Consider the following 24,944-nt stretch of genomic DNA (forward strand, 5'->3'; position numbering starts at 1 on the left):
AAAATGTACTTTACAAAAGTATGCTTAAAGAACTGTGAGGACCTGAGATGATGATGAAAACATAATTCTGTCTGAGGCGTTAGTGAAACCTACAGAATCCAGCTGGACCTTGAAGGATGAAGGATGGTAGCAATTTGACAAGTGAAGCGGAGAAATGCTTTTCTACCAGAATGAAGAAAGGCAAGGAGGTGTGGAAGCACATATTTAATGGTGACTTCTGGGGATAGTTCAGTTAGGGGGCATCAAGGAAAGTAGGTGGGGATGAGGCTGGAAAGGTTGACTGCTGAAGGTTTAGATGAACTTTGTATGCTTCACACAAGATATTTTTGTTACCAAGACATCAGAATATTTTTAGAGATAATCAGTTCACCTCGGTGGTTCTGAAGGTAAAGATTATATTGATAGAATCTCTGCTTATAGTCTAAGAGCAAACAAAGGGTTTTGATGTACAGTAGAATAGAACATAGGGTACAGCAGCTTGGAAAGTAGCCTTTACTAAAGTTGTAAGTTTAATATATTTTTGTACGAGTTCAAAATAGGTTGTAAAAGATTTTGTCAAATTTGTCATAAATTTGTGTACTCGTAATGTAGAAACTGGGATTTTTATAATCCCCCTCTTCATTCTGTTTTTAGTGAACACACACACGCACTTTATAGGGTAATTTTTTTCTTACTGTTTAACTATGATAACAAAGTGTATGATTAACCTTACCTTAAAACTCCTTTCCAAGTTAAATGCTTATTAACAAAAAGTACTTATTGGTGATCGCATAACATACCAAATTAACCTTCATACTTAACACATTTGAATTACAGAAACAGCAGTTTGGTTTTGTTTTTCAGGTCATTTAATTTGGTACTCATTGTAACCAGCTCTGTTTTTTTCAGTGGTTGTGGGAATAGGGATGAGTTCAGCCATAATAATCTTTAAAAGCATTCATATTTACTGTATATGTAAGGTATTCTATAAAAACTTCTATTCTCTAGTAATATGAAGCATCACTGGGGGGGGAAGCATACAAGCATATAAACAAATATGCTATTAACACTAAATAAAATTCACTAATATAAATTAGTGGACATGGAAGTTATATGCTGAATGGAAGAACTGAGCAGGTATTGTTGCCATCTCTTCCAGTTCCTGATAAAAAATTTTATGGCAGCAGTGAGTTTTCAGAAGTTTCCTAAATTAAGAAAAGGAGATTTGCAGAGCTGTAGAGGAAAGACATTGGTAGTCATAGGAATTCATTTACTCACTCAAGAAACATTTAAGGGCATGTTATTTTCCAGATATGGTACTAGGCACTGGGGATTCAGAATAAGAAGATATAGTTCAGTAAGACAACCACAAATGATTACTCTAGAGTCTAGAATCTAGACCTTGCTTTAGTCAAAAGTTTCTATGACCTGTCAGAGTTTCTGTCATTTCTTATAGGTATTGTCAGGTAGTTTACAAGGAAAGGAAGAAATATTAGGAAAATTAGTTGATCCTTTTTTTTTTAAATGCTAACTGGAAATTATCCTGGTTTTAGGCCCTAAAACAAAGAGAAGCAATCCTGAAACTCATCTTGAAAAATGAAAATGTAAGTAGAAAATTACATTTTTTCCCCATCCTATAAATATAAAAATATTTATGTTTATAAAATCATTTGAGACAGAAATGAAAAAGGAACCTGGGCATAATGTAGCTTTGAACTTGTAAATTACTGTAAAACTCTTGGCTGCTCATACAACTCAATTATTATGGCATATTTGAACTAATTAAAGGTAATTTGCTTTTTAAAAAGCCATGTGTTTTCATATCTACAGATTAAAATCCTCTTTGATATTTTTCAGACTGGTTTCCTATTATATAAGATACATTTGTTTTTGCAGAGAAGTATGGGGAGGTTTTGGTTTTTATTTAATTGCAATATTTTTTGAAGTTGGAATTTAGAATTAAGAAGGTACGATAATCAAAATCTTCAATCGTTTGTATTTTAAAAACAGGTGATGTAGTCACGTTTCAAAAATTAAAATATATATATTAAATAGTGTACAGGGAAAAGTCTCATATCTCCCTTATATTTTTTCTGTATCTTTTCAGATGGCGTTATTCCTATACATGCAAATTAGAATATAATGTTACGCCTCTCCCCTTTTCTACATAAACCATATCAATAAACCATATACAGTTTTCTCTGTTGCTCTTTTCACTTATTTTTGAGATTCCATATTAGCATATGGGTTCCTCGTTCTGTTCTCCCTCTCTTTTTTCTTTTGCACTGCATAGGATTCCATTGTATGGATATAACATAATTTATTTAATCAATGCCACATTGAAGGACATTGGGGTTGATTCCAGTCTTTCACTACTATAAAAATGCTGCATTGAATAACCTTGTACATACATCATTTCACACTTGTGCCAGGAATATTAGTAGGGTGAATTTTCCAGAAGAAAAATTGCTAGATCAAAGGGTATGATATTCATAATTTTGGTAGTAGTTGCCAAATTGTTCATGCCAATTTACTCTTTTTTTTTTAAATTTATTTTATTTTTATTTTTGGCTGCGTGGGTCTTCGTTGCTGTGCACAGGCTTTCTCTAGTTGCGGCAAGTGGGGGCTACTCGTCATTGCGGTGCGCGGGCTTCTCTTTGCAGTGGCTTCTCTTGTTGCAGAGCGCGGGCTTCAGTAGTTGTGGCGTGCAGGCTCAGTAGTGGCTCGCAGGCTCTAGAGCACAGGGTCAATAGTTGAGCCGCACAGGCATGTGGGATCTTCCTGGACCAGGGATCGAACCCTGCATTGGCAGGTGGATTCTTAACCACTGTACCACCAGGGAAGTCCCCCAATTTACTCTTACATCAGCAATGTTAGAGTGCCTCTTGCCCTATAGCCTTGCCAACAGAATGTTATGAAACTTTGTGCCAACATGATAGGTAGAAAATGGTATCTCATTATAGTTTTAATTTACAGTGAGGGATGAAATGAGCAGTATATGTTTAAGAGCCTCTAGAATTTGTGTGTGTGTGTGTGTGTGTGTGAAATACCTGTTCATTTTCTCTGCCTATTTTTCTATTAGAATGGTTTTTTTCTTGTAGATTTGTAGGAACTCTAATGTATTAGGGAAATTTGCCCTTTGTTTATATGATTTGAAAATATTTCTTCCTAGTTTGTCTTGATTTTACTGGATTTTTTTTCCCCCTTTATGGCTTCTAAGTTTTGATCTAAATTAAAAAGTCCTTTTCCACTACCATGTTTGTAAAGGACGTTTCCATATTCTCCAACTCTTGCTACTTGTTTTTCCAAAACTCTGTAACCAAGTATATTTTAATAACATGGTATTCCTCACTCTCATAAACTTCATATGTAAACTCACTATTTGAACTTGCTATCTAAATTAAGAAACCAAATAGCTTCCCGTAGTGAGGCATACTTATATTTCAGTGGTTTTCATGCTTCCTTGAATCACCATCATCCCATGGCTAATTCTGCTTCATCCATACCCTATCTACTTCCTTACCTCCCATGTTTTCCCATCATATCTCATCTGTAAATATTTTAATTATAGCTCTAAAAGGAAGGATTCTTTTCTTTATTTAACCTAACCTCATTACCATTGTTATACTTAAGCAAAAAATGATGTAAATTTGTTACTATCATTGAATATCTAGTCTCTTCAAATTTCTAATTGTCTCCTAAACATCTTTTTTTTTTTTTAAACCATATATTTGTTTGACTCAGGATCCATATAAAGTTTGTAATTTTCAATTATTTCAGATTTTAAATCTCTTTTAATCTATAGACTATAGATTCTCCCTTCATGTCTCTCATCCTTTCCCTCTTCCCCTTTCAATTTATTTGTTGAAAAAACCACGTTGGGTTTGTCCAGATTTTTCCATAGTCTGAATTTTGCTGATTATACAAGGAGCAGTAATTCCTCTAAAATTGGTAGTTGGATCAAGAGACTGGATGAGATTAGGTTCAGTTGGAGAGAGGACTACTTCTTGGGTAGAATTATATTCTTTCATTAGGAGATACATAATATCTGGATGTCCATTATGGTTTTATGGTTTACGTTTAAATCTTTGCTATAATTGGTATTTATCCAGATGTATGATGTGTGCTATGAATTGAATTTTGCTTTTGTTTTTCCAAATGGATACCCAGTTGTCCCAACACCATTTTTTGGAATAGTCCATCCTTTCCTCATTAGAGAAGCCACCTTTATCACATACTAAATTCTCGTATGTATTGGCTATGTTTCTGGACTTTGAATTCAGGTCATTGGTCTTTTCTGTGTTTATTCACCAGCACCACACTTTTTTTTTTTTTTTTTCTTTTTTTGGCTTTGTTGGGTCTTCGTTGCAGCGAGCAGGGGCTACTCTTCGTTGCGGTGTGCAGGCTTCTCTTTGCAGTGTCTTCTCTTGTTGTGGAGCACGGGCTCTAGGTGCTCAGGCTTCAGTAGTTGTGGCACGTGGACTCAGTAGTCGTGGCTCGTGGGCTCTAGAGCGCAGGCTCAGTAGTTGTGGCGCACGGGCTTAGTTGCTCCGCGACATGTGGGATCTTCCTGGACCAGGGCACAAACCCGTGTCCCCTGCATTGGCAGGTGGATTCTTAACCACTGCGCCACCAAGGAAGTCCCCACCACACTCTTAATTATTAAGGTTTTGTAAGTTTTAATATCAGGTAGGGCTAGACACCTCTTGTTGTTTGTCCCCCAGCCCACAGTTTCTTGGTATGCTATTTTTTCTGTATGAATTTTAAATTAATTTGTCTTATTCAAGAAAAAAAACACTAGTGTTTTTGGTGGATCATAATTTAAGAGAATTAAGATATTTTTGATGTTGACTCTTTCTCCCCGGAAGCATTTATGTCTTTCTGGTTGTTCAAGTCTTGTATCTTTCAGTGGTGTTCTGTTCATTTATTTCTTTACAATATATCAAAATAACATATATGCTATTTGTTAAAGTTTAAAGTGTCTAACAAATTACAGAGATTAGATCACTGGTTACTAACCATTTTGGGGATCATAGAGCCCTTTAATAAAGAGATAAAGCTATGTCGTCTTCCCTTTAAAAACTGCATATACACTTGAAATGTTTTGTATAGTTTCGGGGAAATTCCTAAAACCTTTCATATATTCTGGGTAAGGAACCCCTGTCCTCCATGAATGAGAAATCAACAAATTACATTTTGCCTTTTAACTGAATATTTGATTACTGCTTTCAAGAAGACATTGTGTAGTTGTAGTACTGTTTAGATAAAACAGGCTCCATTGGTCAACCTTTGATAAGGATAGGCATTGATGAACAGAGAAGAAAACAAAGGGGATTAAATGAGTTCACAAGATCTTTTGAATTAGAATGGCTATGATGTGGCTAGAAATTTAACAGGCATTACAAGGTAGTTGTGAACAATTTTGCGGAGACTTCAGGTTAACTAATACAGTTATTTAAAAAATTTTTAATGAAGTGTGGCTGGAAGTTAACATTTTTGAACCCCGTATATGTGGTCCAGTGTAAATATAGGTGATATAGGTCATTGATATATAGATGATGAATGTAAATTATGAGATGTAAGCTCTCCGTCTCATATGATAGCCATACTTTACACAGGCCATTAAATTTTAGCATTTAAATTTAAGACACTACTCAGTATGCCTAATTTAAACTTTGATTTTAGTGTTCTGCTTTTTTTAACAGTAGTATCTTTGGAAATTCTTTTAGAATTACATTTGTCATTGGTACAGGCAATTTTTAGCATTCTGTTTCTTATTTATGAAAGTACAAAGAATTAGTGTCTAATCAGTTTTATGATGCAGAATATGAGTGCTCTCTGGATAATTGCTGACATGGGAATGTCTCATTTCCTACTAGCTGGTATTTATATGCTGGAGGCATATTGTTACTTCAATGGAATATGAAAGAAATTAATGTAATTTTGTTAAAAGATGCCTCAAATCAGTAGCACACACATTTATTTAATAAGATGAGCATTATCATGCGTATACATTCCTGAGCAGAATTAGAGTTTTTGATGCAAACAGATGGCTAGACTTTTATATTTTGAGTTTTTCTCTGAAGAAAAGAATGAAGCTTTTGAAATGACACTGTTTTCCAGTCTTTCACAATTCTCTATTGATAGATCCTTAACACGACCCACTCATTTAAAAAAGATAGTCCATGTCTAAAAAAGATAGTATACTGGTTTGGGCTTAACGTTTTAAGTATGAAAGAATTAGAACTAATAACATTTATATCTGATACAAGTATCATGTCTGACACTACAGTAAGGATAGTTTTTGTTCCCTATACAGACTAACCTGAATTTATATATTTTCTGTAACAGTGGGAATAGTTAACAAGCATGGTTTTAGGAGACAGACCTGAGGATCCCATTCTGGCTTGACCATTTCCTACTGTGTGACCTTGAGCAAATATTGTTAGCATCTCTGTGCCTCATTTTCTCACTTGGAAATCGGAGATAATGCCAACAATCTCATAGAGTCGGTTTGAGAATTTAAATTAAATAATATATGTAAAATGCTTTGATTATTATGCAGTGTACAGTCAATGGCAGATATAGTGAATAACCGCACACAAATAAGTGCTATTCTTTCAAGCTATTTTGGACTTTCATTAATTTATTCCTATTTTGCTCCCAGTACTCAAAACCTTTTTTTAACTTGGGAATTGCCTTCATACTTGCCTAATAAAAATAATTCTCATTATTTCACGGTTTATCTAGAGCCATTATCTTAAAATAAAAAGGGCTACTTTTAGAGTGCTTGCTGTGTGCCAAACATTGTGGTAAGATACACATCGTTTTATTTAATCCTCAATTCATCTAAGCAGTACATATTAGTACTCTTTTACACTTCTCTGGAAACTGAAATCCAGAGAAAGTTATATAATGAGTTACCCAGGTTTACATAGCAAAGTAGTGATGGAGCCTTTCTCTTAACCGTACGGAATACTCTCTCTGTTTACTAATCTTTCTCCCCCAATGACTGGAATTTTCTATTTATTCTTTTCTTATACTTGTTTTGTTCATCTTTGTGACTTTATCACCTTGTCATGCACAAGATTTGTGAGTGGTTAGAACATAGTGTGGCCCAGCAAAGGAGAAGGCAAAGGATAGGGTGGAGGTGTTGATTGTTTGAGGGAGGAGGACTAATTTTTAACATCTCGGAGAATAATTTGGAAGGTCTTTTATTTTAGACATATACACAAATAACTTTAAATCTAGCACCTGGATTTAAAAGGTGATCCTAATATATTTTGCTTCATGTCAACCCCTCCCCCGCTCCCTCACCCCACACCATCCTTGGTAGCCTGCTGTAGAGAGCTCTCAGCACTATCCTGAAGTTCGTTGTGTGTATTTCCATAAATGTGTGTGGATAGATACATAATACAGGTACAGGTGCAGGTTATTTTTTCTCTTTCACTGTTACAAACTATAGAGAAATTAGGTCCTCGTATACGTCTGATTTCCTATGTACACGTGAGTTTCTGAGGCACACAAAAAAGTTTAAACTACAAAGAGAATAGAAGAGTCTGACTGTAATCAGACTTAAGGCTTCTTGAAGTATGACAAGATACAGTGAACAAAGTGCAAGAACAGGTCACAGGGAAAACATTTGCAACCCTATAACCAACAAAGGACTAATATCCAGATTATACAGAATTCCTGTAATCAGTGTGTCAGCTTTTATGTTTGTACATTAGATCACAGATTCTAACTGTAACTAGCCCTAGGAACTTATCGTCTTATATCCCCAGTATTGTTGTTACAAATCTCCCAGTATTGTTGCGGGTTTGTCCATTTGTTATATTTTTCTGGTGAATTATTTTTTATCATTATGTAATGATTTCTGTTTGTGTGTGTGGTGATTACTGATAAATTTGCATTTGTTCTTTTTTATTTTAGTGCTTTCCATGTATTATGCTTTTTTTTTCCTCCCTGGACTCCCCCCACCCACCCCCTGCCCACACCTTCCCCTTTCCCCCTCCAGTTCCCCCACCTCCCCACCAGTCCTTCGTTCTTCAGTGTTGCTCTTGTGTTCTTCATTCCTTTTTCCCTCTTCCTCTAGTCATTTGGAAGTTACACATTCTCTTTTAGTGCTACTTAGTTCTTTACCCCAAATTAAATGATTATTATTACTGTTTTTATATATTAAAGCTTAGATTTATCTATGTGTAGTTTACCATTTTCCTTGCCTGTTCCACACCTACCTTCTGGTGCAGTTTTCTTTTTATCAAAGAATATGTGATTTCTCTTTATTTAACCTCCACATTTAGGACTGAGAACCCTGTCATGTGAGGTCACAGTTGCAGGGTTAACAGTACATCCCATGTTGTCTTACCTCCAAGTCTCTTGTCCTTGTGTAGAGTTACACGGGGTCTTCCACAAAGACAAATGGGAATTTAGTAACAAATGAAGATGGCATTTCCAGTCAACTTGGGGAAAATAAATGTTAAGACAAACGGTTAGCTATATGGGGGAAAAAATACAGCTGGATCGTCACTGCATTGTGTTCAAATCCTGGCTCTGGCAATGGTGTGACCTTGGGCAATTTATTTAACCTCTGCAGATTTTACTATTTTCTGAAAAGGAAAATGAGAATACTTCCCTGTCAGGATTAAATGAGAATACTCCATGTAAAGTACTTAATACAGCAAATGATATATAAGAATCATTTAATACATGGTAGTTACTATAATTAATTTTTTTCTTTCTCATTTTCTCTTCTTAAGCTACATATCAGCTTTTAAGTATCCCAAGTCTGTTATGTGCCCAGGAGGATCACTTAATTGGCTTGACTGTATAAGCTTAGGTTGGGGAGCAAAACCATAGGTGCTGAATTAGTGTTGAGGTAGTAGAATATCAAAGCATTACAGTTAAAATGAGGGTTAGAATATTTTAGTAGAATATGATTTTTGTAATATCATAATATTACAAAAATCAGGTCTCAGGACTTAATGATCCAGGCTATTTGCCAAGTATGTTGACTATGTTATAAAAAAGTGTCAAAGTAGGACCTTCCTAAGAGGCACCAAAGTCAATCCAGCTATATTCGAATGCCTATTCTTCCCCATCACTCTGTGATATATCTAGTAAGACTTATTTATGTTTTGGTCATAATGACAATTACTGAAAATTAGATTTCAAATTTTAAGCTTTTATGGTTAAAAAAAGAAAACTTCTAGAGACTGAAAATACTATCTATTGATTCTCCTTCCATGCTGTTCCAATATGCTTAACTTTCTTTAATTCTAAGAATGTTTGGATATATCCTTTGCAGTATATTTTACATTTTTTTTAAAGCATGTTTTACATTTGTTTAAGGTGGATAGGCATGTGGACCTGCTGGAAGTTGCCCAGGAAACTGATGGGTTTTCAGGAAGTGACCTAAAGGAGATGTGTCGAGATGCTGCCCTCCTCTGTGTCAGGGAATATGTTAATTCTACATCAGAAGAAAGGTATGTGTATTTAGAGTTGATCTCTTAATATTTGTCAAACCCTTTTAGAGCTTTTGGGGTAGTTTCTTTTATTTTGCTTTATAATACCAACTCTGCTTATGGAATAAAAAGGTAAATTGGAATTTAAAATTCCCCTAACATTATTTATTGCCTTTTTTCTGAAGGAGAATTCTGGAAATGAATTTGCAAGGGAGGGTGGTTTGGGGAAGCATCTGAAATGAAGAGAAAGAAGTAAAAGCTGAATTTCTACTGGAAATCCATGAACTGGGTTACAGAAAGCTGACAAACTTAAGCTTACCCATCTGTACCAGGAAAACAGCTGCTCTGGTATCCCTGGATTGCTTTTGTATTTTAAATTTTTACATTATGGAAATGAGTGCCTTGTCTTCCAGAAATTTCACATTTATGGGGACGTTGCTGTGCACTAGACTTCAACTTGTTAATAATGTATTTACTAAAAAAGAAGTCATTTGTCACTGCAGCAAACTTGAAACCAGTTTCAAAGTATCTTGAGCTTGAGAAACCAATCTTGTACCAGCTGTATTAGTGAAGTGGAATATGGAATAATGCAGCTCTGATGAACAGAAGTCCTGTGTTTCCCATAAGGCCACTTGCCCTGAACCAGTATAACACTGCATTTCTAAGCCCCTGTTCAAAATATCAACCTTCTAACGTGACTCTTAGCAAACCAGTGTACTTTGGGGGCTTGTGTCGAATGAGTTCTCTACCTCTTGCCCCATTGTTTCTCAGTCTCCCTTCTTCATCCCCTGAGGCTTTCATTCCAAGTGACCTGGATTTGCCTGTCTTATTCATGTGTTTAATTACATTGTATTGCCTAGCAAGCTTTGCCAAAAAAGGTTTCTCTTGGTATAGAAAGGTTTGCATGAAAGCTACCCTGTTAACTTGGAGCTGTGCCTGCACTGGTTCTGGACCTGGTGTTCCCTTGGTCCCCTTCGTGGAGAGGGTCACTCCATTTATTTGTTGCCAGATTAATCCAGCTACTCTAGCACTAAAATTGGGAATACTTTTGACCTCTGTAGCCAAGAATCTTATCTTCTGAAGATTTTTATTCTTGTATATATTAAGAGGAGAAAAAAAAAACCCTATGAATAAATTTTACTTAAATCAATTATTTTAATGAAAATTCTGTTTTTCTGCTGTCCTTAAAGCCCTGAAAATGTTATATTTCAATGCAAAAAGTCTGGGTAATGGACTTAGGTTATCATAACTTTTTCCCTGAATTATTTTTCCTAAGTGTTTATAAGTTACAAAGGAGACATTATATATTGGATCATATTTTTCTCCTTATTGAAGTGGGGAGGACTTAGGGTAGTTGGTTTTTATTAGTAGGAATGAATTTTATTTTCAGTTTATCAAAAGCTAAACACATGTATGAATATTATATACCTAAGACTGCTACTTTTTAATTCTAGTTTTCATGGGAATAACTTTTGAATCCTTGATTAGAATTATAATCCTATTTAGATCAACTTTCACACCTTTATATTCTTAGTGTGAAGTATTTGATTTTAGTTACCAAGCTATAATGTTTATAGCCAGCCATTTTAGCTTCCTACCTCTTGCTGGTAAGTGCTTTTTAAAAATCTCTTAAGACATATGCATAGATTAATTCCTTGGAAGAATTCACGTGAAGCTGTAAATTGTGGTTGTCTTTGGGGACTTGAATGGGTAAGAGACTTCATTTTTTAGTCTTGGTAAAATATTTTAGGGAGATGTATTCTAAAATTATTTGAATATTTGGTGGGTTTTTTTTCTTGCATTTTAGCCATGATGAAGATGAAATTCGACCTGTGCAACAACAGGACCTGCATCGGGCAATTGAAAAGATGAAGAAATCAAAGGATGCAGCATTTCAGAATGTTTTAACACACGTTTGTTTAGATTGAGAGTAAAGATAATTTGTACAGTTCAATGTGATCCAGTTTGGTGTGCCCTCTTCCCATTAGTGGAAATAGAACAGAAGGAGGAGTGTTCTTTAAACAGTGAGGGAGTTACATGTTCATGACACTGGTTTTATACTCTGAATTCTAAGTTATTGAGATACAGTTGTTATATAAATGGTATTACTACTTGTGGAAAATCATGAGGAGGAACAATTTAATTAGTCTGAGTGTGGGTGCTTGTGTTTGACCTCTTTAGCCATATGTTGCAGCCTTATAGCATCTAAGCTGGTCTTAAAGTAACAAATGATTTACTGAGTCATTAGTGAGAATTGGGGACGTGGCTAAGTGCTGGTTTCTAGATATGTGAGTGTGTGTGTGTGTGTGCGTGTGCATGCGTGCGTGCATGTGTGTATATTAAATGTATATATTCACACATTTTATATTGACATTCTGTAAATAGGTTTGAATACAGAAACTTTTTTTACTCCAACTACTGAATCAAAAAGTACCAAATAGCACATCTCAAAACTAAGGTTAATGGTTGTGTCTAAAAGGTACAGTGATTCAGCCATTTCTAGTTGTCACTTGTTTCAGTTGTTGTTTGTGTTTTTTTGTGTTTTCTGAGGTGAGTGTTTCTCTGCAGTTGAAGTTGGAGTCACCGCATCAGAGGCTTAGATGTGGCTCAGTTATGGTTGTCAGGGTCGTCAGATAAAAGACTTGCTCAGCGGTCAGCACTGAGTGCTTGTCAGCCACTTGGGTGACCAGAACTGACTTCATCTCCTCTGCAAGCACACTGAGTAGAGACATTTTTTTAATTGATACATGTGAAGGTGGACTGAAAGCCTTTCAGAGGAATGGCTTTGAAAAACCTCAGTGCCATTCAGTACATGTATGTGACTTTCCTTTCTTCGTTTAATGTAACAGTTCTGTTGTAACCATGGTTTATTAGTATTATTTTAAAATTATATGTTCTTTAATTATGGTCACATATAATTTGGTCATCAAAAATGAAATGATAGTTTAAAACAACTAGCTGTTACTAAATGTGCTAAAAATACCCATTTTGTAATTTTAATTTTTTTTCTTAGCATATTATAAATTATGCCCTACTTAGTACAGATATGCACAGCAGAATCCCCATATTGTATCTGTAGTCATTTGATGCTATGTGCACAAAATATGGCACTTTTTTTGTCCAAAATTTCATTAACCAGAATTCTGTTATAGGCACTTAAACATACAGCATGAGGGAAATGGCACAATATGATGTTGAGGTGCCTTCTGAATTTTTGTTTTTATTGTATTTCTTTGAAAATTCTCAATCTTAATTCATGAGCTACTGGATTAATTTCTTTGATAATAAGTCTCTCACTAGAACCCATTGGATAGTTTGTTCTTCATTTGTTCTTTGAATGGTGGGTGGGGTAGAGGTTCAAGTTTTGAAAAATTGTGAAGATGATTGAAAAATTGAATGCAAAACATAAGATACCAAAAATAAAATATTTCGTCTCCATTTTTAATAACTATATTATACTATTATTTTATAAATATGTAATAAAGAGGTCCCTCTTAATTGAGTTTTCTCTACTTACTCCTTTGTCTTTTTCAGTTATGTAAAATTTTCTGGGGTTGTTTTGGTTTATAAAACTTGCCCTTGGACTGTTTTCGTCTTGCTGTGTAACTTTTATAGCATACATTCTAGTATATAACCATTATTTTGTTTTAGTATGAATTTCAGTAGTCATTTAATTTTAATCTGATGGCATACTGATCAAAAATAGGAGTGACATATCTCTCTTCATGTCCTTTCTTTTTATCTTCTTTTAAATTCAGAATATCCGATAGTAGTAGTTAAATTTATCATAGTTTGAATCATCAAATGAAGTTAGAGAAATACACTAAAGCCAACAACACATGACTCATCTAGGCATCTTAACATCTTAAAGTAATTGAGGAAACTTTACTATATGATTTTAAGGAACATTTAGTGTTATATAATATATCCTTTGCTGTAGACATATTTGATGTAAGCTTTTGGCATGCATTGGATTCTAGGTTCTAAGGTATTTCGTTTTGGCTAACAGTTAAAAGTACTGGATCTAGAGTTAGACTGCCTGAGTTTAAATCCAGGCTCCCTATTAATTAACTGTGTATACTTGGACTAGACATGTAACTTAATGAGACTCAGTTCCTCATTTATAAAATGGAGTGACAGTGGCACTCATCTTGTAGGGTGTGTAATGAGATGATGTATGTAAGGCACGTAGCATAGTGCCTTCCATAGTACTGTTCAGATGTTTGCTATCACATTATTTTATTGCTTTTACACACTGATGTACACATCTGTTTGACCAGGCTCAATTTTTAAGCATTCTCCATGCTTAAACTATTTCCATGATCCCTAGATCTCTACTCTAGGGATTGAGATGAAATGATCACCTGTGATGTTTCTCTAAAAACCTCATTGTTGGAAGACATCTGGTAAGTCTGATGTGTTTCAAACTGTTCCTTGGCCTTTTTAAAGTGGAGTTTAGAAACTCAATATTTGAATCAATTCAGTATCTCCTTTCCAATTTATCTCCTTTCTCATTCAACCCTGCGCCTGCAGGGTGATGCAGAACTCACTGTGTTATCAATAGCTGGATTGGAGTAATGTAAATATTCTATATGACCACAATAATCTAACATTACTTAGTAGCTATAACTTGAAGGTTTGGAGTTGAGGATGTCTCAAGCTTTGAGTGTGCCTAAATAAAAATGGTAGGAATTTCGTTGGTAGGAACTTTTCTTTTTTAAACTAGAATTGTTTTATTTGTGGACAAATGTTACAGCTTCTTCTGGATAAAGGAAATGAATTCGATGATGTATATTTTATAATTCTCTTTTTAGCTTCTCTTAAGGTCAATGTCAGAATATTGAATAGAATTCTGATACGCTAAGCATATATCCTGCATGACTAAAATCCCAGCACCAACTGGAAGCCTCAAATAAAGCCATAGAATCATTCCATTTAGAGCTGACAGAATATTTAGAGAGCCTTCATTACTGAAATTGTTATAAATTTAGTTATCAAAGATAGAGTTCCCTAAGCGTCTCAAAAGTTACAGCTCTCTCTCTCTCTCTTTTTAATTGAAGTATAGTTGATGTGCAATGTTGTGTTAGTTTCAGGTGTACAGCAAAGTGACTCAGATATAGATATATGTGTGTGTGTGTGTATATATAAATATATATAAATCTTTTTTATATATTTATGTATTTTATATATATATAAAATCTTTCTCAGATTCTTTTCCATTATACGTTATTATAAGATTTTGAATATAGTTCCCTGTGCTATACAGTAGGTTCTTTTTTTTTTTTTTTCTTTTCTTTTTTTAACATCTTTATTGGAGTATAATTGCTTTACAGTGGTGTGTTAGTTTCTGCTTTATAACAAAGTAAATCAGCTATACATATACATATATCCCCATATCTCCTCCCTCTTGCATCTCCCTCCCACCCTCCCTATCCCACCCCTCTAGGTGGTCACAAAGCACTGAGCTGATCTCCCTGCGCTATGCGGCTGCTTCCCATTAGCTATCCATTTTACGTTTGGTAGTATATATAAGTCCATGCACTCTCTCACTTCGTCCCAGCTTACCCTTCCCCCTCCCTGTGTCCTCAAGTCCATTCTCTACGTCTGTGTCTTTATTCCTGTCCTGCCCCTACGTTCTTCATAACCTTTTTTTTATTTTTTATTTTTAGATTCCATATATATGTGTTAGCATACAGTATTTATTTTTCTCTTTCTGACTTACTTCACTCTATATGACAGACTCTAGGTCCATCCACCTCACTACAAATAACTCAGTTTCATTTCTTTTTATGGCTGCGTAATATTCCATTACAGTAGGTTCTTGTTGTATTTTATATATAGTGTGTATATGTTAATCTCAAACTCCTGATTTATCCCTCCCCCTACTCTTTCCCCTTTGGTAACTGTAAGTTTGTTTTCTCTGTCTGTGCGTCTGTTTCTGTTTCGTAAATAAGTTCATTTGTATCATTTGTTTTTTAGATTCTACATAGAAGTGATATATTTGTCTCTCTCTTTCTGACTTCACTTAATATGATAATCTCTCAGTCCATCCATGTTGTCAAAAGTTACAGCTCTATGTACATGTATAGGTGAAAATTCTGTCCAGGTCATCATGTTCATGAAATTGTATTGAGGAAAAGATGTAAGGGTATACACATTGTTTTATTGTGCTTCACAAATAGTGCTTTTCTTTTTTTTTTAAACAAATTGAAGGTTTGTGGCAACCCTGCATTGTCAGATGATGGTTAGCATTTTTAGCAACAAAGTATTTTTTAAGGTATGTACATTGTTTTTTTAGACATGATGCTGTTATATACTCAATAGACTACAGTACAGTGTAAACATAACTTTTATGTGTACTGGGAAACCAAACAATTTGTGTGACTTGCTCTACTGCGAGATTTGCTTTATTGCAGTGGTCTGGAACCAAACCCACAATATCTCCAAGGTATGCCTGCATAGCACAGATGCCAAAAGCAAATGAGATCAAACCTTAAAAAAACCATTTAGCATGTGAGTAAAAATAAAACCTCCTTCGTTAACACTGGTGTGAATTTTACACTGTTAATACTAACACCACATAAGGGTCTCATTACCAAAACACTGAACTGGGAGTATATTTTTGTGATTGTCTAATATTTACTGTTATAAATCTGCTTGAGAACAATTTTAGATAAAAGCTTGTTTGCTTTGAGATGCAGTTTCCGTGAATGTTAGTGCTGCTGTGGAATGCATCAAGGACACAGGTTTGTGAATCATGACAGCTCAGTTTTAAAACTAGAGCCAAACGTTGAAATAATTACCAACATGCAAGATTTGGAGCTGTGAATAGAACACAGTGGAGTATGCCTCACTGCCCTGAAGGTACATAGCTTCCAGAAATTCTAAGAATGACCAAGATACTCAAACAGGGGATGGTAATATATCATCCAGTAAACAAAGTCCTTTTGCAGACATGTCTGAGGGAGATGAGCATTGTCTACCGGGCCACAGTCATAGCCTTGTGAAGAGTACCAGTTAGGGTTCCATTGCAGGCAATCAACTCTAGCTGACCTAAGCAATAAAGGATTTATTTGAAGGATATGAGGAGCTCTTAAGATCAGAGGGAAGCTGAAGAACTGGACTTAGGTTAGGAACTCTGAAAACTCCAGAAGTTTTTTTAACAGGAATTGCTTAAGAATCTTGCTTTTATTCCTCTACTGGATTAAATGAACTCCAGATGTTTATCTTTAAATTGCCCCATTCAAGATTCAAAATCCTGGAAGTGTGCAAAGCCAGGTCAAAAATCACCTCCTGGCAGTTCTGGAGCTTTGAGAGAATGACCCTTCAGGAACTCCTTTGGCTTAAATGGTTTGAGAGCAAAAGTACACTTGACCCTTGAATGACACAGGTTTGAACTGCATTGGTCCACTTATCCTCAGACTTTTTTCAGTAGTAAATACCACAGTACTACACAGTCTGCGGTTGGTTGAATCTGCAGGTTCAGAACCACGGATACGGGGAACTGTGGATACGGAGGGCCGACTATAACTTATTCGGGGATTTTTGACTGTGAAGAGAGTCGGCACCCCTAACCCCTCCGTTGTTCAAGGGCCAACTGTATCTGGATTTACTGGTCAACTGCAAAAGGAGAGTGGGGTTTCATCCAAAGAAAATTGAGTATTGTGGAGAATGTGGCTAGACAAGAAAGTGGTAAATGACCAGCTGGTCACACGAGGCCCGTACTGCCAAGGGCAGTATTATGACTCAGGTGGGCATGCTGGACATATGAGCACTATACATTACAGTTTGTGTGGACAGGCCTTTAGGGACTGTTTGGTCCAGTCCCATAAGCTTTACCACTTGATAATGGATTGCTACATGGCATGCCCAACTCTGCAGCCAGGTGATCACTTTTTAACTTGTAATTTATGTTGTTCCAGATAGTAGGTGTAAAACAGAACAGTGGAGACTGAAGTATAGTATGGGTTTTTGTTTTATTTCCAGGAAATACAAGCCCATTCCTCTGATAGGCAGTTAGTGTGAAGGGCTGATCATTCCCATTTCTCTTAGAGTCTAGTCAGGCTGAGTCTGGGCTGTAGCTTTAACAAGATCGGGTAGACCAGGTTTAGCCCAACCCCTACCCTCTCAGGCAGTTGCCTTTTGATCTTGGCAGTATTTGAGCTGGGAGGGGTTTGGGTGCAGGTCCCAATGTTTGTGGTTCTTCTCTGTATTCAGTTCTGACAGGGTTCTGGCAGTGCACAAGACTTTCAGCCCCTCTTCTGCCATTTTCTCTGAAAAATCCAGGGAAGGGGACTTGTCTAGCCTAGCAGTTTGTTTTTAAATGTGTTTCCAGATTTCAGTCACTATTGTCTGAGTGTTGGCTGAATTCTTCACATGGCTGCAAAGTCTCTCCATCCAAGGCAGGCCTGCTCTTCCACACACTATATCCATTCTCAGGAGTCTACCCTGGTATAAAAAAAAAAGTACCAAGGCTCTCTGCTCATTTCGGAAGGGCTTATTTCTGCCTGGAAGTCAGTTAATGAAGAAGTCCTTGCATCCACTGTTCTTTGTTAGTCTCCTGGAAAAGTATTATTTTTATTTTGTCTGGCCTTTTCTTGTTACTATATGGAAGTGAAAGTCTTTTGCATCCTTCTACATTCTAGCAGAAGAAATTGTGCAGGGATTTATTATAAGTCATGTAAAGTTCATTTTCAGCTTTATAAGTTTCAGTCCCAGTTGTGGAACTCTATGTTAGAGAGTGCGCTCGAGAGCCCATGCACAGTGTAGCCTTGGGCAAGATCTCTCTACTTTTGTGGGCGTCTGCTCCCTTATCTGTAAATAGAAATCATAATGTGTACCTTCTGTTATTGTTTTAAGAAACATATGAAAATGCCTTGGAAACTAGCAAGTGAATATGTCTGTAGGTCATCACGTCCTTAGAGTCGTCATCTCACATTTCTGGGCCTCCATTTCCTTATCTGTACAATAATGGAAATGCTGAAATAGATGTGCTTTAAGTTCCCATCCCAGTTTTCACTAAACAGCACACTGATGCAACAGTGGCCGTGTTGATAGACACGGCCACATTTTGGGGCCTTAGCAATACTGACCTGATCATCAGGACTTCTAAACTGGGTGACTTTCTTAGCTACTGATGGGTGTCAACCTTGGTAAATGGACTTGTTTTTGTTTTTTTTAAATTGGAGTCTTCAAGAATGGAGCCTTTTTTTTTTTTTTTTTTTTGGCTGCATTGGGTCTTCGTTGCTGCGCACAGGCTTTCTCTAGTTGCGGCGAGTGGAGGCTACTCTCTGTTGCGGTGCGCGGCCTTCTCATTGTGGTGGCTTCTCTTGTTGCGGAGTACGGGCTCTAGGCACGCGGGCTTCAGTGGTTGCAGCACAGGGGCTCAGTAGTTGCAGAGCATGGGATTCAGTAGTTGTGGCACGTGGGCTCAATAGTTGCATCACATGGGCTCTAGAGCACAGGCTCTGTAGTTGGGGCGCACAGGCTTAGTTGCTCCGTGGCATGTGGGATCTTCCCAGACCAGGGATTGAACCCGTGTCCCCTGCATTGGCAGGCGGATTCTTAACCACTGCACCACCAGGGAAGTCCCTGGACTTGTTTTAATAGGCATTAAGTTATGAAACATGCCATTAGGTAAAGTCATAGACACTTCCAGGTACTTGGTGTTTTTGTTTATTAAATGTGTTTCTTTGGCTCTTTTGAAGCTGTAAGCTTTTTCGTTGGTTGTTTACTTTGAATGTCCAAAGATCTGCTACTTTATATAATTTTTTTAATAATTTGAGGATAGGATTGGGGTACAACCTCTTTAGTGGTTGATGGAATTAATTTCTTCCATAAATGTAGGTTCTTCTTGGTGAATACATTTATAGACGCCAGTCTTTTAACTAGTTTAAAAGACCAGATCAATATTGGAGTTGTTTACATGGAAGTAGGCCATTATTTTTTAAACGTGTGCTGAGCTGAACTTTACCTTTGAACTATTTATGGAAAACAGGCTTATGCAATAAATATAATCAAGATTTTTCTTTACCCATAAGTGTGTTTAATACATTACAGTATGTAAGAGCTTTCACAAACGTTTTATTAAAACAGGTGCAGAGCAGGTTTGAGTTTCTGAAACAAGCCAACCCTATTTAAGAACTTTACCAAAAGTATGTATTATTGCTGCCAACAATTACAAATACATGTTATGACATTTAAAAAGCTGTGCCCCTCTGTTTGTCGCTTATGTATTTGAAGGTAATAAAACTGTATTACTTTTTAAAACATTCTATAATTTAGATTTCTTACTGATTGAGACTGGTCTTTCCTGCAGTTAATCCAAATGAGGAAATCTATGGAAAAGCTAATGGCTTGGCGGGTAGGGGAGGTTACCTCCGTTACTAAAGATAAGCCATTGAAGAACTACAAGACTTACCTACGAAAGGCTTGTTTCTCAGTTTGTCAAGAGTTCTTTGCGTCATCACTCTTTCCTAGCCCCGTAAAAAAGTATTTTATTTTGTCTAGGTTTTTATCAGACTAAAATGTCCAAGCTCGTCATTGATCCATTTATTTTTAGTAATAATTTCAATAAAATTACAATATAAGCAAAAAAAAATAGGCACGTTTGGAGTATTGTATTAGTGAATTGCTTGTATACATCACTTTAATCATTTGGTGAATATGTATGATGAGTGGCCCAATAATAGCTAATATTGACCAAAGAATTAATGCTAGGGAGAAGAAAAAATTAGTGGTTACTCTTTCAATATCTATATAGTTAATTCTTGATAATTTGTGCATTATTGGTAGTGGGATATACATAAATAATAGAAACCTGTATCATTCAAATCTCAGAGGCAAAAGTGTTCTATCAAACCTTCACACATTGTTGATTGCTCTGGTTCTCCTCTAATTTCCTGATTACTTACCTATCAGGAAAGTATATTCACGATCCATGCTAGACCTAAAAGTCAGGTAATAGGAGGAAGATGAGGAAGAAACTAAGATGAACTTGCTGTTCTCAGATCACTGAGATTTGTTTCTTCTTGCAGGGAAGACGGATTGGAAAGGAATCTTGTGGCCTGATATAAATGCTGATAGATTTGTAAGTCCACCGTTATCTGAATGAGTGATTTACATATGCCCTTCGCACTGCCCTGTGCAGTATGGCATACTCCCTCAGCACCACTTATATCTTTATGTACTTACACGTTCCCTGCTCTACTTTGTCCAGGTGCCAGCAAGTAAGGATCTGGGGAGAAAGAGGAAGTGGGAACAAGTGGCACCTTTGAGCTGGCTATCAAACCAGTTTTGTTTGGAGTGAGGACAGGAACAAAAATTTGCATGAAGCCTTCAGGACGGAAGAGAGGCAGGGACTGAAGGAGGGAAACAGCCCCAAAGCTGCAGGCCTGTCTGAAGGCCACTGAAAGTGTGGGTGGAAACAGGTATCCTTTCTGCATACACCAGTAGCAACTGCTGAGGTGAGTGGAGGCGTGGGAGTTGTGGAAGAAGCACAGCTACTTCTAACCCTGCTGGTGAAACTCTGTGGAGGCACTTTGAAGAAAAGGGAACAATAAGTTAGGAAAAATTTTTAAAGTTTGTCAGATCCCAATGCACTGAAATCCTGGGGTGAGGTCCCTGAGGAACTGTAGTGCTTGGCTGAAACCATGTGTCATTCACATCGAGAGCACAGTTTAAAAAATGACAGGAACAAGGGTAAACAGTCTCTTAATTATGGTCTGAAAGAGAGCTGCTGTTCTCTCCAATTATACAAAGTCACAAGGGCTTCAACCAACAGATGTCAACGCACACTTGATACGAGATGCAGAAAAGACTCAGCCTTCATTTTGAGAAATTTATTAAAATAAGAACAAGCATCAGTTGTACATAGAAATAATCATTTGCACTAAGTGGTACTCAAGCAGAAGAGCAGTTTTAAATATATTAAAAAATCACAAAATACATTGGTTAAGGCACCTACATCTTGTCTCATGTTTTCAATAAATATGCTGTTTTTTAAAAAGGCAGTAAGGACCTCTGATTAAATGAATATAGGCACTGTGCTATTAAAGATAGTCATACTTTGCTGTGGCCACTGTGATGTATTCTCAAAAGAACTTTCATTAGCTTGGTTTAGCATTTAAAAAAACAAAACTGAGTATGAAAAAAAATCACAGTTTTCTCTTTCCAGTCTTAAGTCTCTTCCAGAGAGACCGATATACAAAAGGTACTATTTCTTCATCTATTCCTTAGTAACAAGGAATTATGCAGAAGGTGCAAGATTGCCTCCCAGAAAGTAAAGCCATCAGAGGTTGAATGTTTCAGAACAGCATGAGTCTTTGGGAAAGTATTTTTTTCAGCTGCAATAAAATCAGCTGGGTTTAGAAAACTCCGGACCTTACAGCATCCAAGAAGACTGGTAAGTGCCCTCTGTTCAAGGAGTTTTGTTAGGCAGTTGAGGGAAACCAGGCCCAGCTCCTGTGTTGTACAGGGTAGACAAAGCACCAGCCTGGGAGTCAAGTGGCCTGGGTGCTCGTTCAGTGCCACCAGCACTTCCAAAAATGCCAATTTGGCACTTTTGTTACAGTGCTCATAGCTCATGAAGCCTGTGCTTGTGCATCGTCTTACTTTGGTCACCTGTAAGATGAAACGGTTGGAGCTTCCTGCGTTTTTGTCCGGTTCCAGCAGCTCGCTAGTCTGATGGTCTGAACTGTTTTTGGTCACAGCTGATGCCGCTGCAGGTAACAGGCGCAGCCTCTCCATAGACACAATGACCACAGCAAAGAGGAGAAAAATTAACTCTCCACAACATTGCCAGATTGTTTGAGGCGTGGGTGCAAATCTTTTCATCAAATCCCTGTATGCTATTTAATTAAAAGACACCGTTTAACTGGAGTTATGTTATTCACAGAAAAATATTAAGACTTCTCTTCTTCTTAGATAATATAACTTCCGTGGCAGAACTAGGTTGCATAGATCTCTGAGATTAACTTCACATTTTCACACATTTGGCTTCTCCAGTCAGGTCATACTTCAGCACCTAAGATACTGGGCAGTAAGGCTGGATACGGGCATGAGGGAAATACTGGCAAGAATCTTGACATGAGCCACTCCTCATTTGGGGTGAGATTTTCTTTTCTTTTTTTGTCAACTGTATAGAAGGGGCTGCCCATCTGATTTCTTTTACTACTGGTATATGACATGGGAGAATGCAGGTTGGCAAGACTTAAGCTGGGAGACATGCTTTACTTTTTGGCAAGTAAACTAGACACGTGGTCAAAGCTTTACGAAATCTGGGACCTACTGCTCAGATGCAGTAGAAAATACAACTAATTTCATTCTGAAATGATAATATTGCTTTTACCTGCTAAGGTTTGGTCTTCAGTTTTACTTTATATACACACACACACACACGTGTGTGTGTGTGTGTGTGTGTATATATATGTTGACTTTAAATTATAGAGAACATTTTTACCTCATTATAAAACATTAAAGTCAATCATTGAGAAGCAATTGGATACAAAGCATCTAATCACAAAAATAGAAAAAGAAATCACAGAGCACTTCAGAAAGAAACTCTGGTGCTGAAGGGCATTTAGTTGTTCTTCTCCAGGGACCTGTAATAATCTGTCAGGACTTTCCATGCTTTGGGGGCCATGAAGCCATCTGGGGGATTCTCTCCTTCCCGGGCCAGCTTCCTCATACGAGTTCCTGAGATGAAGTCAAACTCATTGTGCCTGTCAGAGGGTAGCAACAAAGAACTCAGCGTAGGTAAATAACATCTACCTTAAAGATCCCAGGAGTAGGATGGGTTCTGAGACCACATTGTTTCTTTCTGTAAAATGCTGCAACTTCTAAAATAAGCAATTCACTAAATCTTCAGTAAAGGAACTGGCAGAAGAAAGGGAAATCATGGCAGCTACCCATTCAATACTGTGCACCTACTCAGTTCATGGGAAGCGTCTTCTGTTAGCTCTGCCTACTTGTGTGAGCTCTGAGCGTGGTGCGTGCTCTATAAATGCTCATTGAAATCTTTTTCTGTGTTTACTTCCTTTCACATAATGTGCCAGGCACTCAGTGCATGCTCAAGGAATGTATGTTAAAAAAGAAATATTTATGGACCATCTGCTATATGCAAGGGGCTGTGCTACAACTTCAGGGGACACGAAATGTGCAAGACCAGGTCTTAGCTTTCAAGGGACTCTCATTCCAATTAGGAGCATGTGGAGATGCACTGGGGAGCTTTCTGAAATTTTGCCTCATCATTCCAGCTGTACAGATGTTGATTTAAAGAATTTTCCTCTGAAAACCTACCTTGCTGGATCATAGAAGTCCATGGCTTTTTTGGCTTTGTTGTAGGCAGCCACTCGGAATGGAATGATTTCCACAGAGGTGAGGCCAGGGGCCATGGTCAAGACCTTGGCCCCATGAGTAGGTTCATACAGGTCTTTCTTGGTCTCAGGGTGGGGCATTCCTGCAGGGTCCCGGCCCACAATGTAGAAATTGGCCCCTGCAACCATCCGGGACCTGCAGTGCCATTGGACCTAGGAAACATCACAGAAAGGACATGCTGGTCATCACTGGCCAATCCTGTGGGGTCCCTGTTTATGGAGACACCCCTTTATTCTGCTTTGGAAGTAATTCAGCGATGTGGGTCAACTAATAACTGCAAGGAAGTCAGTGAGGTGTCCAAGACTCCTGCCCTTGTCATCTTTTTGGTTATATTGGGTAGGATATAGGAGCTTTAAAGATAAGAATCCTCCCTCTTAGACCATGAGTTTATATTTCCTAACCTCTCCAGACTAACAGACCAGGAACACTCAGATCGTACTGTTCCACAGAACTATGTGGATTTTACTTCCCAGTTCCTCCCTATTCAAAATAAATCACAGTTTAAGGGAAATTACAAACTCCAATATCTCTTACCATCTGACTGCCAGTAATGAGCTAATTAACCTTCATATGCAGACATTGATTCCATTTCGACACAGCATTGGGATTTCAAAATAAGTTGCCCTCCTTAGAGCTCAGATAGAAATAAAAAGGATGGGGAAGAGAGCGAGGGGCCTGGAACTTTGATCTGGTTGAAGAGAATTAATTCATCAAACTCAGTTTGGAGCATTCCAAAGGGTTGAGACCTTTTCAGTTCATCATAGTTCCCGTAAACTTGTTGAAATCCACTACACTGGTGGTGCAGTGGGACACACAAAGTCTCTGTTTGATAGGCTCAGTGTGTTATGATGAAAGGGAGACATTAAGGTTTTAAAGACATCTTCTCCCTTCTAATATAGCTCACCGAGCATGGTGAATCACTTAAGAGTGACTGGAACTTCTGAAATACTGGGCTAGATACATCTTGCCCTGTAACCCGGGTAAGCTGTGTTATCCACCTCGTTCACATACCAACTTCCACAGTCTCAAAGGCAGTGTATGACAGGTTTGATTTGGTGTTTCTAGCATTTTCACAGATACTATATGGAAACATAATTAAGTTGGATAAAGTGAAGAGACCAGAAG

General features: G+C 37.2%; 2 protein-coding genes across 5 annotated transcripts in view; one reads left to right on the forward strand and one right to left on the reverse strand.

Annotated features, from left to right (window-relative positions):
- Window positions 1-12,959, forward strand: part of ATAD1 (ATPase family AAA domain containing 1) — a 62,167-nt gene extending 49,208 nt beyond the window's left edge. The window contains exons 8-10 of the mRNA XM_061195556.1: window positions 1,533-1,583; window positions 9,331-9,464; window positions 11,251-12,959. Of these exons, the coding sequence (XP_061051539.1) occupies window positions 1,533-1,583; window positions 9,331-9,464; window positions 11,251-11,371 (306 nt within the window). The 3' untranslated portion in view covers window positions 11,372-12,959. The remainder of the gene's footprint in view (window positions 1-1,532; window positions 1,584-9,330; window positions 9,465-11,250) is intronic.
- An 8,309-nt stretch (window positions 12,960-21,268) lies between these two features.
- PAPSS2 (3'-phosphoadenosine 5'-phosphosulfate synthase 2) overlaps window positions 21,269-24,944 on the reverse strand; it is a 78,952-nt gene continuing 75,276 nt past the window's right edge. For all 4 annotated transcript variants that reach the window (XM_061174641.1, XM_061174727.1, XM_061174811.1 and 1 more), the window contains 2 exons: window positions 23,742-23,971; window positions 21,269-23,164 (listed from right to left, as the gene is read on the reverse strand). In XM_061174641.1, the coding sequence (XP_061030624.1) occupies window positions 23,023-23,164; window positions 23,742-23,971 (372 nt within the window). In that variant the 3' untranslated portion in view covers window positions 21,269-23,022. The remainder of the gene's footprint in view (window positions 23,165-23,741; window positions 23,972-24,944) is intronic.

The sequence above is a fragment of the Eubalaena glacialis genome, chromosome 1 (genome assembly GCF_028564815.1).
Source record: "Eubalaena glacialis isolate mEubGla1 chromosome 1, mEubGla1.1.hap2.+ XY, whole genome shotgun sequence".
Taxonomy (NCBI): Eukaryota; Metazoa; Chordata; class Mammalia; order Artiodactyla; family Balaenidae; genus Eubalaena; species Eubalaena glacialis.